General features: G+C 49.3%; 1 protein-coding gene across 1 annotated transcript in view; it reads right to left on the bottom strand.

Moving 5' to 3' along the window:
• ELP3 (elongator acetyltransferase complex subunit 3) overlaps positions 1–16,902 on the bottom strand; it is a 100,105-nt gene that overhangs the window by 49,106 nt on the left and 34,097 nt on the right. The window contains exons 8-9 of the mRNA XM_033145196.1: positions 15,193–15,354; positions 6,268–6,394 (exon numbers count right to left, since the gene is read on the bottom strand). Coding sequence (XP_033001087.1) covers positions 6,268–6,394; positions 15,193–15,354 — 289 coding nt within the window. The remainder of the gene's footprint in view (positions 1–6,267; positions 6,395–15,192; positions 15,355–16,902) is intronic.

Here is a 16,902-nt window from a genome sequence, read left to right on the forward strand (position 1 = left end):
AATATCAGTAACAACAGCAAAAACTCCCGAGACTTTCCCCAAAATACCTCAGTCCTTGCTGGGCAGCAGCTGCAGCAGCAGTACTTATGAGGCAGAGGTCGGCAACCTCCAGCCCATGGGCCGGATGTGGCCCACGAAGGCCGTTTTACTGGCCCACAAGCCGCCTGCCAACCGAGCCGCCCGCTCGGCAAGCCCCCTGCGCGCTGTGCTAAACCGACACAGCATGGTAACTTGCCAAGCGGCGCTAGAAATTGCGTCTGCGTGTGCGCAGATACTGCAAATTGCGCCTGCGCATGTCCAGGCGCCAAAAATTTCCGGCATCGCAGATATACGCAGAAGCAATTTTCGGCGCCGCGGACATGCACAGACGCGATTTCCGGCATCATGCTGTGCGTGGGCTTGATCCAGCCCATGGTCGGATAACCTTGCAGACGCCTGTTATGAGGCCTGTCAGGCCCCGCCCTGGGCCAGATGGAGAGAGGCAGGAACATGCCCCACTTCGCTTAGGAAGTTTCCTTTAAAAAGCTTAATAACTACTTTGGGGGGTATCAGAAATTTTACTTTTTGAAATATAGCAAGCCTAGTCTAGGATGCAGCTAGGAAAGGAACACCAGCTATTGTGGCAAGGTCAGGGCAGTAAGATTTGCAGGCACCCTTGCCTCTCTCCAGAGACACAAGAACTTTTCACGCGTGAGGATGCTATGGGAGATTGATGGCCAGCGAGAGGACCAAGCTTCAGGCTTGGGGATCAACATTATATTGGAATTTGGCCATTTGCAGTTGGGTTCAGAGGTAGGGGCACAATTAAATGAACACGGTTGACTTTTCCTCTTGCAGTTATTTAGCATGTTTGAAATGTCAGGGATGCAACAGAAACAATTAATCCATAGGCAGAATGGAGGCGAGGGCTGCAAAGGTTCATCGCTCAGACCTCCAAGTTGCCCTGTGAACTACGGATTCATGATTCATAAGCAGACCTTGCCGGCAGGGTGAGGGTTGGGGAGTTTTGTTGATTCTGAGTTGCAAAGAAAGAAAGAAAGAAAGAAAGAAAGAAAGAAAGAAAGAAGCAGCAACAGACATTTGTCAATTATTCATAGAATGGCTAGGGTGTTTTGGCATTGGAGGGGGGGATAAGCCTGCATCACAGTGTCCAGAGCATCGTGCTTGGTGCTGTACAGTGTGAGCAACACACGAGCGCCGAGATCTAGGAAAACAGTCTAAAAATATTTAGTGCCTCGCTGCCAAGTTGCTTACTTATCAAAAGGAGAGGGTGTGTGTGTGAGAGAGAGACACACAGAGAGAGATCAGCCATTAAGTTGTCCATAGTTCAGCTGACTGCAATTTGTCTGCAATTGAAAGCGATTATTTCAGGCACTTAGGGAGCGCTGAACAGAGCTCTAGAAAGCATTTTCAGAGGCCTGATCACCTAAATACCTTCTGGCCTGACCTTGATAATGTGCCCGTGGGGAAGTCACAGGACGGTTTTGGCACGCAGTCAATGCTGCCTGCCAAGAATGGCAGGTTTTCGAGGGACGGGAGATTTAGCAGCATCGGTTTAAAAACGACTCGGGATCAAGTTGTCTTGCTCGTGCAAGGATGGAGGGAAAGGAACTTCCTTCCTTCCTTCCTTCCCTTTTATTTCAAGTTTTTAAATCCACTTCTACAGATCTACAGCACAGGGGTGGGCGACATTTCTCAACACGAGGGCCGCATTCCCTTTTGCGCAGCTTTCTGGGGGCCACATATCAGTATTGGGCAGGGCCAGAGGCAGAAGCAGGCAGGGCAACAAATGTAAATCTTACCTTTGTACAGGAGGCTAGTTTCTACGCACACTCCTTCTCTCCTCCATCCTAGGCAAACCTCAGCAGACACACCCCACAGCCAGGGCAAGAACATGGTGCTAAGCAGGACCAGTCAGGGTGTGTGACCTGTGGAGGATCCTGGGGGCCAGTGAGGGCTACATCTGGCCCCTGGCTTGAGGTTCCCCACCCCTGCTGCAGTAGAAGCGCCAGAGGCCTGAGGGGTTCATTGGCCGGTTTGAGATGTTCAGGCACATCCTGCCCTACTGTCTAGATGCCCTTCTAGTCCCACAACCCTCCTAACCCCTTCCAAAGAGAAGCAGCCCTTTCCTCTGTAGCTCTCCACACCGCCTCCGCTTCAGATCTCCTCTTTTCTCCAGGCACCCATTTCCCGAAGCTCTCCTTTCCCTGATGCTCGTCTCCCTTGACCTCCTATGCCCTGTTCCTTCTCTGCAGCCTGCCCAGCAGATCCCCTGCACAGATTTATGATGGGAAGGGGGATACAGCCCGAAACTGCAGCCCTGGCCTAAGAACATGAGGAGAGCCTGCTGGATCAGGCCCATGGCCCATCTAGTCCAGCATCCTCTTCCCAGATGCCTGTGGGAAATCAGCAAGCAGGAGCCGAGCACAAGAGCATCTCTCCCCTCCTGAGGTTTCCAGCAACTGGTACCCAGAAGCATTCCTGCCTCCGATTGTGGAGGCAGAGCACAGCCTTTGTGACTAGTAGCCGTCGCTAGACCTCTCCTCCTCCATGAATTTGTCTAATCCTCTTTTTAAACCATCCAAGTTGGTGACCGTCACTGCCTCCTGGGGAAGTGAGTTCAGTATACATGAAGGATCGTCTACACCCCCATCGTTCAGCCTGGACACGGAGGTCCAGCTCCGAGGGCCTTCTGGGGGGTTCCCTCATTGCAAGAAGTGAGGTTACAGGGAACCAGGCAGAGGGCCTATCTCGGTGGTGGCGCCTGCCCTGTGGAACGCCCTCCCATCAGATGTCAAGGAAACAAACGATTATCTGACTTTTAGGAGACATCTGAAGGCAGCCCTGTTTAGGGAAGCTTTTAATGTTTAATGCTGTATTGTGTTTTTAATATTTGGTTGGAAGCTACCCAGAGTGGCTGGGGAATCCCAGCCAGATGGGTGGGGTATTATTAATACAGAAGAAGAAGAAGAAGAAGAAGAAGAAGAAGAAGAAGAAGAAGAAGAAGAAGAAGAAGAAGAAGAAGAAGAAGAAGAGTTACAGGTGGGTAGCCGTGTTGGTCTGCCATAGTCAAAACAAAATAAAATAAAAAATTCTTTCGAGCAGCACCTTAGAGACCAACTAAGTTTGTTCTTGGTATGAGCTTTCGTGTGCATGTGTGTATCTGAAGAAGTGTGCATGCACACAAAAGCTCATACCAAGAACAAACTTAGCTGGTCTCTAAGGTGCTAATAATAATAATAATAGTTTAACCATGTGCTGTGTGAAGAAGGACTTTCTTTTATCCGTCTTCAATCCTCCAACATTCATCTTTGTTGGACACCCATCAGTTCTGGTGGTCCTCTCTCCCCCATCCCCTTACTTAAAGGTTTAGGCTGGCCTTTGCTGACATGGTGTCTTTCAGGTGCTGCTGGACTCCCACTCAGTCCCAGCCAGCATGGCCAATGGTTAGGGAGCGATGGGAGCGGCAGTCCAAGACAAGTGGAGGGGGGGGGCCTTGCGTTGGCGACGGCTGGCCGAGGCAATTCGCTTTGACGGGCCAGCAGGGGAGTTCATAAAACGATCAGATTAATAGCTGGCATAAATCAAGTGCTCGGCAGGATTAATGAGGTTTTTAACAGAGCCTGCACCCCAAGACCGCATCAGGCAATAAAAAAGGCACACTCGTGAGTGGTCGTCACTTATGAAAAATGAGGCGACCCAGGGGGGGTAGACGGATGGAGAGAGGCAAGGAGTGTGGGGTGGGGGCGGAGATGATCCATGAATCACGCTTGTTGTTCGGAACAGAACTGAGAGGAGAGACAAACGCAAGAAAAGACGCGCTCGGGATCCCCCCCTCTTTTTGCTGCATTCTGATGTCAGGCAGCTCCCGAAGCCCTTTCCATGCAGACAGGCCTATGCAGCTGTTTACTCTTCTTCCATCATTCTAATGATCGTTCTGTTTTGTTTTTACGGGTGTCTTGCCATATATACCCTACACACTTCTGAGATCTTCATTGTTAAATAGATTAGACGGATTAGAAATCTTCTAATAATAGACATGACTGTATCTGAAGAAACAAAATAAAATAAAAAATTCCTTCCAGTAGCACCTTAGAGACCAACTAAGTTAGTTCTAACTTAGTTGGTCTCTAAGGTGCTACTGGAAGGAATTTTTTATTTTATTTTGTTTTGACTATGGCAGAACAAAACGGCTACCTACCTGTAACTAGAAACGACTGTATTATTATTACTACACTGCCTGGGTATTTTATATGAGTTGGTGGCATATATATACTTTGATTAAATTAAAATAAATAAATCCTGGGGCATGGGGAAGAGTGGCTTCCAGCAAGTGGCATTCAGAAGCACTGCTCCCTTCAACCATGGAACAGTTTATCTTAATATCTAAGAGGTCCAAGTACATCAGGCTAGAGGAATAAGCTGCCTCTAGCGCAGTGGAAAACTCCCACTTCTAGAAAAAAGCAAAACACAACTTCCAACACTGTCAGGAAAGCAGCATTTCCCCTCTGCTAAGGGTAACAGTTGACGCGGCTCCATTCTCGATCTCACATCCTTCAAGCGGTACACAAAGAACCGAAACCCCCGGACACGGCTATTGATCCGCTTGGCAATTCCAGGGAGAGAGATTACCAAGGCGCTCCATCTTCAGATTCTCATTATCGCAGAGATAGATGATGAACTAAATGAAGCCTCAACACAAGACAGGAAGCATTCAGGCAGCCGGCGCTATTATTAGAAGATTTATAATCCGTCTAATCTATTTAACAATGAAGATCTCGGAAGCAATGGGACCTCTCCGCCGATTCTCAGCAAGGATGGTTAACTGAAAGACCACCAGTCCCTGTCATAGCATATATACGGTAGCATCACACAGATCAGGGATGGAGAACCAGAGCTGCAACAGGTGATGTTCGACTGTAACTCCTATCATCCCTGGGCATTGCCCATGCTGGCTGGGGGTGATAGGAGCTGGGAGTTCAACAGCAGCTGGGCAGCCACAGATGTTCCCCCTCCCTGGCTTAGATGTATGATGATCTCTGCCAACAATACCTAGACCAACTATGTATCCCAAAATGGAAACCGGAGATAGAGGTCATACGCTTCCTATTCCTTCAGCTAATGTTCAGCTTCTCTCCATGGCAGAGCAGCATTGGTTGCTGCCCATGAAGGCTGTGCCCTGCCTCCATGTACAAAGGTAACAATGATTCTGGGTATCCGTTGATGGAAATCGCAAGTGAAGAGGGCGCCCTGCTTGTGGACTTCCCTTTGGAGCATCTGGCTGGCCACACTGAGAGCCAGTGTGGTGTAGTGGTTAAGAGCGGTGGACTCATAATCTGGGGAACCGGGTTCGTGTCTCCTCCACATGCAGCTGCTGGGTGACCTTGGGCTAGTCACACTTCTCTGAAGTCTCTCAGCCCAACTCACCTCACAGAGCGTTTGTTGTGGGGGACGAAGGGAAAGGAGAATGTTAGCCACTTTGAGACTCCTTCAGGTAGTGATAAAGCGGGATATCAAATCCAAACTCTTCTTTGAGAGCCAGAGTGGTGTAGTGGTTAAGAGCGGTAGACTCATAATCTGGTGAACCGGGTTCGTGTCTCCGCTCCTCCACATGCAGCTGCTGGGTGACCTTGGGCTAGTCACACTTCTCTGAAGTCTCTCAGCCCCACTCACCTCACAGAGTGTTTGTTGTGGGGGTGGAAGGGAAAGGAGAACGTGAGCCGCTTTTCAGACTCCTTCGGGTAGTGAAAAGCGGGATATCAAATCCAAACTCTTCTTCTAGATGGGAGCTCTTCAAATGTTCATGGTACAGTGGTACCTCTGGTTACGTACATAATTCGTTCCAGAGGTCCGTTCTTAACCTGAAATCGTTCTTAACCCGAAGCACCACTTTAGCTAATGGGGCATCCCACTGCCACTGCACTGCCAGAGCACGATTTCTGTTCTCATCCTGATGCAAAGTTCTTAACCCGAGGTACTGTTTCTGGGTTAGCGGAGTCTGTAACCTGAAGCGTCTGTAACCCGAGGTACCACTGTACCTCCTTGAATATGGACCTTTTGCCTGAACCGGGATCAGTGTCTACAAGTTATCCAGGATCCTGATAGAAAAGGGAATCTGGGGGTTCATGGGGAAGGGACCTTGGTTACCCTTTCACCCCTTCAACCTTGACTCTGAACTGTGTCTTCCCCCAACCCCAAGAAAGACCAACGGAACAGCAGCCGAAATGAGTTCAAACAGAAGCAACCCGTGCCTTGAGCAACTCTTACCACAAACTGGTCGATGTCTCTCTCGAGTCCCATGTTGGGCAGGTCTGGCATCATGTGTGCCACCACTTTGAACCCGGCGTCTTTGGCTAGGTGGAATGATTCGCAGACAGCCTTCACCGTATGGCCCCTGGAGAGGAGGAAATGGGGGTTAGCAACGTGGACGCAAACTCAGAAGCAAGCATCTCATAAGAACTTAAGAGGAGCCTCCTGGGTCAGGCCAATGGCCCATCTAGTCCAGCATCCTGTTCTCACCGTGGCCACCCACTTTCATTTCATTTTTTTTCTCTTCCATAGTGGTAATTTTTCTTCAATGACAATGTTTATTTATTTGGCCATAAAAAATGTTACTTGACAAAACCTTTAAAAAGCAAAACCGGACAACTAAATTTCTTAGCACAACAAAATAAAATAAAAAATTCCTTCCAGTAGCACCTTAGAGACCAACTAAGTTTGTTCTTGGTATGAGCTTTCGTGTGCATGCACACTTCTTCAGATACACTGAAACGGAAGCCACCAGTGTATCTGAAGAATGCACTGACCCAGTGTATCTGAAGAAGTGTGCATGCACACGAAAGATCATACCAAGAACAAACTTAGTTGGTCTCTAAGGTGCTACTGGAAGGAATTTTTTATTTTGTTTTGTTTTGACTATGGCAGACCAACACGGCTACCTACCTGTTTCTTAGCACACTTAAAAAACAACTCCCCCCCCCCCAAATACTTATTCTCTCATTTCTCCATCTTCTTCTTCCACACCCCTAATATAAAGGGCATTATTGCACCTAATCAGAACTTCACCAAGGTGTCAAGAAGAAGAAGAAGAAGAAGAAGAAGAAGAAGAAGAAGAAGAAGAAGAAGAAGAAGAAGAAGAAGAGTTTGGATTTGATATCCCGCTTTTCACTACCCGAAGGAGTCTCAAAGCGGCCAACATTCTCCTTTCCCTTCCTCCCCCACAACAAACACTCTGTGAGGTGAGTGGGGCTGAGAGACTTCAGGGAAGTGTGACTAGCCCAAGGTCACCCAGCAGCTGCATGTGGAGGAGCGGAGACGCGAACCCGGTTCACCAGATTACGAGTCTACCACTCTTAACCACTACACCACACTGGCACCATCAATATATTGTTCTGTATTTGCAAGCTGCATGTTCATGTAGCCATTGGCAGAGACGAGGTAGCCTTTGTATTCACCATCACTGGCTTCCCAGGCAGACTCACAGCAACCAGACCAACCTAAGGGCGGCTGCGGCTGCGGCAACACAAAAATTGCTCGCGAGCAGCGCATGAGCCCTCCAAAGCTCTAAAAAGAAAAAGCCACACAGTGGCCATCCAGATGCCTGTGGGAAACCAGTTAGCAGGATTCGAGCACAAAGGCAACTCTTCCCTCCTGTGGTTTCCAACAACTGGGATACAGAAGCATCGCTTTTCTTTTTGGGTCTGATCCAGCAAGGCTCTTCTTAATGTTCTTATGTACTATAACCAAGTCTTAAGCCCTAGGCACCACGTAAATGAAGACTCCTGCCTCCAACAGTTTTCTCCTCTGCGTATTTTTAAAGATTTGTTGGCATCTCGGGAGCAGGGACCTGGCTTCTCATTCTCTCCCCACCCCACCCCCAATTCATATCTATATCTATATAAAGCCATGAACAGAAGCAGAACGCTCTAACCAAAACCGAACAGCTGGGACTTGTATTTTGCACCATTTGAAAGCAAACAAACAGATACCGAACCTCATACCCTAATGGCTTTCATTTCCTTGAACGACTGAAGCATCGTTATTGCCCCACGGATAATATGCCGTGGCGGGCTTTGCAGGAAGGCTGCCTCCCGTTCGCATTGTTACAATTCCCACCTACCCTAAATTCTGTGGGCTAGCCAGCCTCATAGAACCAGTGTGCTTAAGTCTAATTAATGCATGAAGGTGTGAATACCATAGAGTAAATTGCTCTGCTAGACTTAGCTGTGTCCACTTCCCCTCACCTTGGGGACGGGGGGACGGGGACGGGACTATTCTCTCTCAGTCTACCTGACCAGCTCACCGTGTGAGGAGGCCTGAGATGGCTGCTCCAGTTTAGAGTGCATGGCTCTCACAAGCCACTCTTGAGTTCCCATACAGATAATTTAGAAACTTTCACCACTTTGGAACTAAACCTAGTTTTACTTCCTGTGCAATTTTTCTGAACGCTGCATGGAAAAGCACATGAATCTGACGTTTGGGGAGTTTGTAAGTAAACCATTTTTAACTTACCAAATGTGTGGTCTTTTTCTGAGATAGGGAAAACTTTTGGAACTCACTTTAAAGGACATATTTTAAAGGTCTAAATCCTATATTTATGTACACCACTTAAGAGAGGTTCTGTACACCAAGAGGTTCAGAATTATTTTTAAATAAACATAAATAAAAATCATGTTAGAGATTTCAAAGTGCCTACATGCAGAAAGTCAGCTATCTACCTCTGACAATTAACTGTTGGCTGAAAGCCAAGATCTACTCTCTCTCTCGACCCTTAGTAACGACCCTGTGATTGGTTAAGGAGTTCCTAAAGAGATGAGCTCTGTGTGGGGTTGGTGTGGTAGTGTATAGTGTGGTTTGGCTAATGAAGGTTGCGAGAGTGCGAGAGAGAGAGAGAGAGAGAGGTTTTGCTTTTGTTTCTTATATTTTCCTAAGTCTGTACATAGTAACTTCTGGATACTTGTTGCTCCAATAAATACTGTATATAGTTATCCAAGTGAAGTTGTGAGTTCCTGCGTCGTGCTGTCCAGTCAATGCTCTACAGCCAGAAGCTTCCAGAAAACCTGCTTTCACTCTGCTGTGTCCAGGACTACGCTATTCCTGACACTAAATCTTAATAAATCAGTACATGTTGCCACTATTAGATAGATAGCTAGTTATAACAAGTGTTAAATGTATTTCTCTGCTTTCCTTTAGATCACATCAGTGAGGCCAAGGGGGGTGGGCTTGCACCCTGGGGAGCCATGCACACTGCCCCGGCTTGCACCCTGGGGAGGTCACTTCAGTGCTGCTAATGCAGCAAAAACAACGCGGGAGGCAGCAGTTATGAGATACAGGTCTCTGCAGCCACAGCAGGCGCTATGATTCTCCAATGGTTTGAATTCACCCCTGGAGGCACTCTCCAATGTCTCTTGAGGCAGACGGAGGCCAACAACAACATCTTTTCTGCCTGGAGTTGTTTGCTCCCCATATTCTGAACCTTCCAGAGGGCAATGATTGTGATGCAAGAGGGTTTTTAAAAATAAAAACAGGAAATTGCCTTACACTAGATGTTCCACCACTGAGCTATTACCCTTCCCTACTGTATTATTACAATACACAAGCAATTCACGGGACAATGCAGCGCTTGGAAATGACTGCGCCTTCCTGAGCAAAGTTCCCTGCTCCCTCGTTGGTGCCTGCATCCTTAGGGGCGTATGAAAAAGGAAAGGGGAAGGCGTTCAAATGGAAACACTCACAAAATGGGTAAGTGCACAGCTTGTTAAGTAAACAAAGGCAGGAACAGAGGCTTTTCATATCGGTAAGAAGAAACGCCCTTTCCACAACGGCAGAGGTGCCAGAAGCCTGGTCATCAAAGGCACAGATGTGAGCCGCAAACATTTCGCTCCCTGCCCTTCGCAGCTGCAGATCCTGCGCAAGGCTCCTGTTTCTTTGGAGAAACTTAGCAGCAATTTGGCACAGGCGGGACAGTGTGAATTGGCTGCCACTGAGAAGAGGTGGACCAGCTTGACCCCACCTGTCCTGAGAGTGAGTTTCTAGGGTGGGGTGGGGGGGGGAGACAAAGCTAGAAACGGTGCGGGCATCAATGAAGAAAAATCTTAGCAGTGAGCTCGCTTGCTCCTTACCCTTCCTAGCTGAGGCTTCTTCTCTCTAAGACTAATTTTTAGCACTCATTTGCTGGTGATTTGGTATAGGTGACATGTGCGAATGAGCCCATAGATCCAGTTACAGGTAGGTAGCCGTGTTGGTCTGCCGTAGTCAAAACCAAATAAAAAAATAAAAAAGTTCCTTCCAGCAGCACCTTAGAGACCAACTAAGTTTGTTCTTGGTATGAGCTTTCGTGTGCATGCACACTTCTTCAGATACACGCCCACAGAGGCAGGACAAGAAGAGTCTACCTATTCTGAGGGTGTGTTTGGGGATGGGGAGAGAGAAGCCAGGCCCGCTGCAGGCAGGGGGCTGCTCAGTGGGGCGAACCTCAAGGGATGGGGTGGGGGTCAACGACTGCAGTCATATGAAAGCGGCAGATAGGCCCAGGTACGAGATGGGGAAGTGGAGATCTCGTGTTGCCACCCTCCAGACCTCTTGCAGAGGGAGTCACAAAGAACAATGATCACAGGATCCAGGTCAGTTCATATGGAGAGAGGCAGTCTTTGGGACATTGCGGTACTAAGCCGTTTAAGGCTTTATAGGTCAAAAACAGCACTTTGAATTGGGCCTGGAAATTAATTGGCGGCTGGTGCAGTTGGGCCATCATTGCGTCGTATGCTTGAACTGTCTTTCCCCCGTGAGCAACCTGGTCGCTGAATTCTGTACCAGCGGAAGTTTCCTAGCTGTCTTCAGAGGCAGCCCCACATGATGCAGTACTCTAACCTTGCCGACAAAGGTCCGTATAGTTAAAGCTATGGTTTACCCAGTAGTAATGTACGAAAGTGAGAGCTGGACCATCAAGAAGGCTGATCGCCGAAGAATTGATGCTTTTGAATTATGGTGCTGGAGGAGACACTTGAGAGTCCCATGGACTGCAAGAAGATCAAACCTATCCATTCTCAAGGAAATCGGCCCTGAGTGCTCACTAGAAGGACAGATCCTGAAGTTGAGGCTCCAGTACTTTGGCCACCTCATGAGAAGAGAAGACTCCCTGGAAAAGACCCTGATGTTGGGAAAGATGGAGGGCACAAGGAGAAGGGGACGACAGAGGATGAGATGGTTGGACAGTGTTCTCGAAGCGACTGGCATGAGTTTGGCCAAACTGCGGGAGGCAGTGAAAGATAGGCATGCCTGGCGTGCTCTGGTCCATGGTATCACGAAGAGTCGGACACGACTGAACGACTGGACAACAACAAAATCTAACCTTGAGGTTTTTTTATTGGGGAATGTAACATGGGTCAGGAAAGACTTCTACCTGCTGTCAACAACTTGGGGGGCTTATCAAAGCTGTCCCGCCCCCCCTTCTCTGAGTGCTCCCTTAAGACGTTCTCTTCGGCTCTGTATATTCTTCCCATTTCCATTTTATGCCTTGCCATTTCTCAATATTGCCACGCTTAACTGGCTTTTCAAAGGTGCTGCATTTTATATGCCTGAATTATGAAGGAGTTGTTATTCGGCAATCTTGCGTAGGCAGGAAAGGTACGGCAGCTTCATAAATAAAAACACGCTCTTCAGTGGAAATACCCAAACTAAATCCCGTGTGATTTAACAGTTGGGAGTGTTGGGCTAGGACACGGGAGAGAGACCAGGGTTCGAATCTCCACTCAGTCCCAAAGCGACCTAGGATTAAGGTTGCTGTCCCTCAGGCCAACCTACCTCACAGGATTGTTGTGGGAGTCAAATGGGGAGGAAGGGAACCATGTTGAGCTCTTGGGAGGAAAAGGGGCCATATAAATGCAATAAAAAAACAAAACAAAACCCATAAACTCACTTAAATTTACATAAATAAAAATTACTCTCCTTTTAAAGGGGGTTGTCCCATCAGGGCAAGAAGAGTGTTTGGCTAAAAATCCCACTAGTTGAGGGAACCAATGGCAGGGGGGTATCTCTTGGGCCTCCCTGGGGAGGAAGAGGAGAAACTCAGAGAGGAAGGCAGCTTGAGGGGAGAGTTAGGCGACTAACAGCACAACTGAGCTGGTGTGCCAGTCACTGTGCAAAGGCCTTTCATAAGCCCCACAACCCACCCTGCATGGACACGTGTGGGTGATGGGGCTTGTTCTGTTCCCTGCTGGTGGGAATGAATGCCGTTGTCCTTCTCACTGTAATACTACTCCATTGACAGAATTTAACTCTACTGAGTTCCCTGAAACCATAATGGCTATGCTCTGCCTCCACAATTGGAAGCCGCAATGCTCCAGAACAATAGTTGCTGGAAGCTGGAACGTGTCCAAAGGAGGGCAACCAAAATGGTCCAAGGCCTGGAAACCATGCCTTATGAGGAATGGCTTAGGGAGCTGGGTATGTTTAGCCTGGAGAAGAGAAGGTTAAGGGGTCATAGGATAGCCATGTTCAAATATATAAAAGGATGTCATACAGAGGAGGGAGAAAGGTTGTTTTCTGCTGCTCCAGAGAAGCGGACACGGGGCAATGGATTCAAACTACAAGAAAGAAGATTCCACCTAAACATTAGGAAGAACTTCCTGACAGTGAGAGCTGTTGGACAGTGGAATTTGCTGCCAAGGAGTGTGGTGGAGTCTCCTTCTTTGGAGGTCTTTAAGCAGAGGCTTGACAGCCACCTGTCAGGAATGCTTTGATGGTGTTTCCTGCTTGGCAGGGGGTTGGACTGGATGGCCCTTGGGGTCTCTTCCAACTCTATGATTCTATGATTCTAAGCTGCAGAAGACTCGTGGTCACAGACCAGGGGTCAGCAAACTTTTTCAGCAGGGGGCCGGTCCACCATCCCTGAGACCTTGTGGGGGGCCGGATTATTTTTTTTGGGGGGGGAGAAAATGAATTCCTATGCCCCACAAATAACCCAGAGATGCATTTTAAATGAAAGCACACATTCTGCTCATGTGAAAACACCAGGCAGGCCCCACAAATAATCCAGAGATGCATTTTAAATAAAAGCACACATTCTACCAATGTAAAAACACGCTGATTCCCGGACTGTCCGCAGGCCGGATTTAGAAGGCGACTGGACTGGATCCGGACCCCGGCCCTTAGTTTGCCTACCCATGGCATAGACAGACCTTTCCTCCCCCAAGAATTTGCCCAATCCTCTATGTTGGTGGCCATCAGTGCCACCTTTGGGAGCGAGTTCCACAATTTACCTGTGTGCCTCTTTACACGTCCTGCATGTCCTGTCCTGGCGAAAGCGCCTGAGCAGAGATGGGGGCAGGGAGCAGCCTGGGGCCGGAAAGAGATTCCTGGAGGGCTGCATCTGATCCGTGGGGCTCAGGTTCTCCACCCGCCTCACAGCTTGAGGCACACAATGTGGGCCAGTTCTGTCACTAGTTCAATGCTCCCCTTTGGCCCACTGATGGCTGCTCAATCAGCTTGTCTAGCAAGGAATCCTTTCTTTCCCCATCAACAGGCTATTATCCAAGAGGAAGAAGTGTTTCCACTTCATCAAACACACTTTATCTCTTTCTTGGACTCTGAGAAGGTGAACAAATCCGCTCCCATTTTTTTCTGAACTGCATCTTCCCGGAATACAAAGGACGCAACGGACAAATGCCAATTCCATCCTCCGTGGCGTTGCAGAACTAATCTCTTCCATTGCCATTCCGTGGAGAGCTTTAGCCCAGGAATTTGGTCAATGTGCAGCAACCCCCCCCCCCCAAAAAAAAAACCCAAGCTACCTTATCGTTAATTAATTCAGCATCATTATGACTAACGCCTTCCTGTGTACGTTTCATAATCCTTATTTACTTTACTCTTTGGGGCTCTGTGGCTGAAACGCTTCGGAAAAGGGCAACCAAAATCACCAGGTGGCTGGATCAGCTCCTGTTATGAGGAAAGGTTGCAACATTTGGGTTTTTCAGGTTAGAGAGATACAGTCATACTTCGGGTTACAGCCACTTCAGGTTGCGTTTTTTCAAGTTAAGAATGGGGCAAACCCGGAAGTGTTTGCCCCCAGGTTTCGTCACACGCACATGCAAAGAAGTGTTCTGAGCGATTCACGCATGCGCAGAAGCGCTCAATCGCACTGTGCACATGCGCAGAAGAGGCGTTCTAGTTGCGGACTTTTCGGGGTGCAAACGGCACCCCGAAACGGATTAAGTCCGCAACTAGAGGTACCCCTGTATCTGGAAGGCTGTCACATGGAAGTTGCAGCAAGCTTGTATCCTGCTGTTCCAAAGGGTAGGACCCAAAGCAATGGCTTCAAGTTACAAGAAAGGAGATTCCGACTAAACCTTTGAAAAGAACTTTCTGAGGGCAACCAGCTGTGGACTCTCCTTCATTGGAAGTTTTCAAGCAGAGGTTGGTTGGCCACCTGTCCGGGATTCTTTATCTGCGATTCCTGCATTGCTGGGGGTTGGACTGGATGACCCTTGGGATCCCTTCCCATTCTATGATTTTATGTGGTGCAGTCATGTGTAGCATTTGCTGTGGCTTTGAACTGTGTTTTTTCCTTGGTATCACACTGATGCATTAAAAAGCTTTTGGTAGAAACTGCTACCCGATCTCAAGTTCAGCGAGAAGGAGCCGGGGTGCAGAGCCGTCTTAAGGGGATCTGCCGCCCTGGCGCGGCTATCCCTCCGGCGCCCCCGCCATGCCGCCTCTCCGCCACCTCCCTCCCGCGCTTGCCGCCCCTTGGGAGGGGGGTGGGCGAGCGGGGGGTGAGGGGCGTGGCGCTGGAGCGGCACGGGGCTCTGCGTGCCCTTCCAGCGCTTCCGGGATGGGAGGCGAGGGCGGCCGGCTCGCGCTCCGCGCGCAGCTGGACGGCTCGCCTCCCAGAGCCCCAGCTGGAGTGCTGGAAGGTCGCGCAAAGCCCCACGCCGCTCCAGCGCTCCAGCTGGGGCTCTGGGAGGCGAGGGCGGGCGGCTTACAGCCCGCCCGCCGGCGCGCGAGTGCCCGCCTGCCCGTGGGGGCGGGGGCGGGTTGGGGAGGAGGAGCCCGGTATGCCGGCGGGCTCGCGGGGGCGCCCCTGGGGCGCCCAGCGCCCTGGCGCACCGCGCCACCGGCTTCTATGGATGAGACGGCTCTGCCGGGGTGTCTCCTTTGAAATGCCCCCCCCCCACAAAAGCCCCCTCTCTTTACCTGTTTGTGTCTCTGGCCACATCCTCATAGACACTCTGCACGCCAATCTCCAGCCTCGTGCATCCATATGACAACATATCGCTCAAGTGCCGTTTCAGGCAGTAATCCGGCCGGGTCTCTATAGTTATGCCAATGCACTTTGTAAGGCTTCGCTCGGAGTATCTGCGAATCAGAGACAGGGGGTGGGGGTTGCAGAAGAGAGAAATATAAGCAAAGTCTCTGCTACATTGAGCCAAGGCGGTTAAAATTTCGGTCCAAAAAAAACAAAGAGCCCCCAAACAGGAGACGTGTCACAACTGGCAAGGCTGGGCGCTCGTTGAAACAGTTGGGATCATAGCATATGGTTGGCAAATTGTGTTTACGACAATTGTGACGGATCTGCATTCAGAACCGCCTGATTACAATACAAATCTCCCATCATCTGGGCGCCCTGTAAGCAGACAGCTTTCGCTGACGGACAGGCTGGCAGCCGATCTCACCAGCAGATGGCTGTGGCATCAGAGAACATTTTGAAATTCTATCTCCTGGAATGGCTGTGGAGAGGGAGGGTATCTTCTTGGGCATTTTTCTTTTTGAAAAAGATGCCCCTACGTTGGCCAAGGCTGCTTGGTGCATCCTGTTCCGCAGAAGAATTAAACATACTCTGCAGGTCTTTTTTCCCCCTTTTCATTTTATACAGACAAACAAAGATACTGACTGTTAGTTAGTGCAGAGACTTCCACCTACACAGTGGGACTTCCTCATCCTCTCCATGCCCTGCTACCTGACCCCCACATCCCGCAATCTGTTCCAGAGGGTTGGAGAAAGAACAGATTTTGTGGAAGAGGGGAGAGGAAGTCCCATATGGTTCAGTGCAGCCTTCACCAACCTACAGATCCTCTTGGGCAGGGGTCCCCAAACTAAGGCCCGGGGGCCGGATTTAGAAGGCAATTGGGCCGCATCCGGGAATCAGCGTGTTTTTACATGAGTAGAATGTGTCCTTTTATTTAAAATGCATCTCTGGGTTATTTGTGGAGCCTGCGTGTTGTTTTTACATGAGTAGAATGTGCCCTTTTATTTAAAATGCATCTCCAGCTTATTTGTGGGGCATAGGAATTCGTTCATGTTTTTTTCCCCAAAATATAGTCCGGCCCCCCACAAGGTCTGAGGAACAGTGGACCGGCCCCCTGCTGAAAGTTTGCTGACCCCTGCTCTTGGGTGTTAACTTCAGCATAAGGGTTCCACTGTGCTCAGAAGTTCAGGGTGCCGGTGGTCAGGATGGGGCATTCTCTGTGGCAGCCTCTCCACAATGATGTGGAACTCCCTCTCCATAAAGATGTAGCTGACACCATCACTCTACAGCTTTCGGTGAATGCTGAAGACACAGCTATTTATGCTGGCCTTTATCACCTGACATGTATAATGTTAGAACCAACCTTATTTTTGTGCCTCGAAGTCAAGAGGCAAATGGGGCTCATCAACCTGGGAAGGAAGCTCATCTAGGAGAAGAAAAACTCTGTCCTAAACCTCTGCTGCCTTGCGGGATATCTTTAGGGGGAAGAACAGGCTCAGGAGTTGTCAGGGAACTGTCCCCGACTCAGCGTAGGATGGTGGAAGGGCTCTCGGGATGTTATAGAGAGCCTCAGCAACACCTGAAAAGCAGCACTTCCTCGTCTAGCGGGAGCAGCAGCGATGCCTCAGGTGGGGAAGGGGAGGTGATGCAGGGAAGTG

This window comes from Lacerta agilis, chromosome 3 (genome assembly GCF_009819535.1).
Source record: "Lacerta agilis isolate rLacAgi1 chromosome 3, rLacAgi1.pri, whole genome shotgun sequence".
NCBI lineage: Eukaryota > Metazoa > Chordata > Lepidosauria > Squamata > Lacertidae > Lacerta > Lacerta agilis.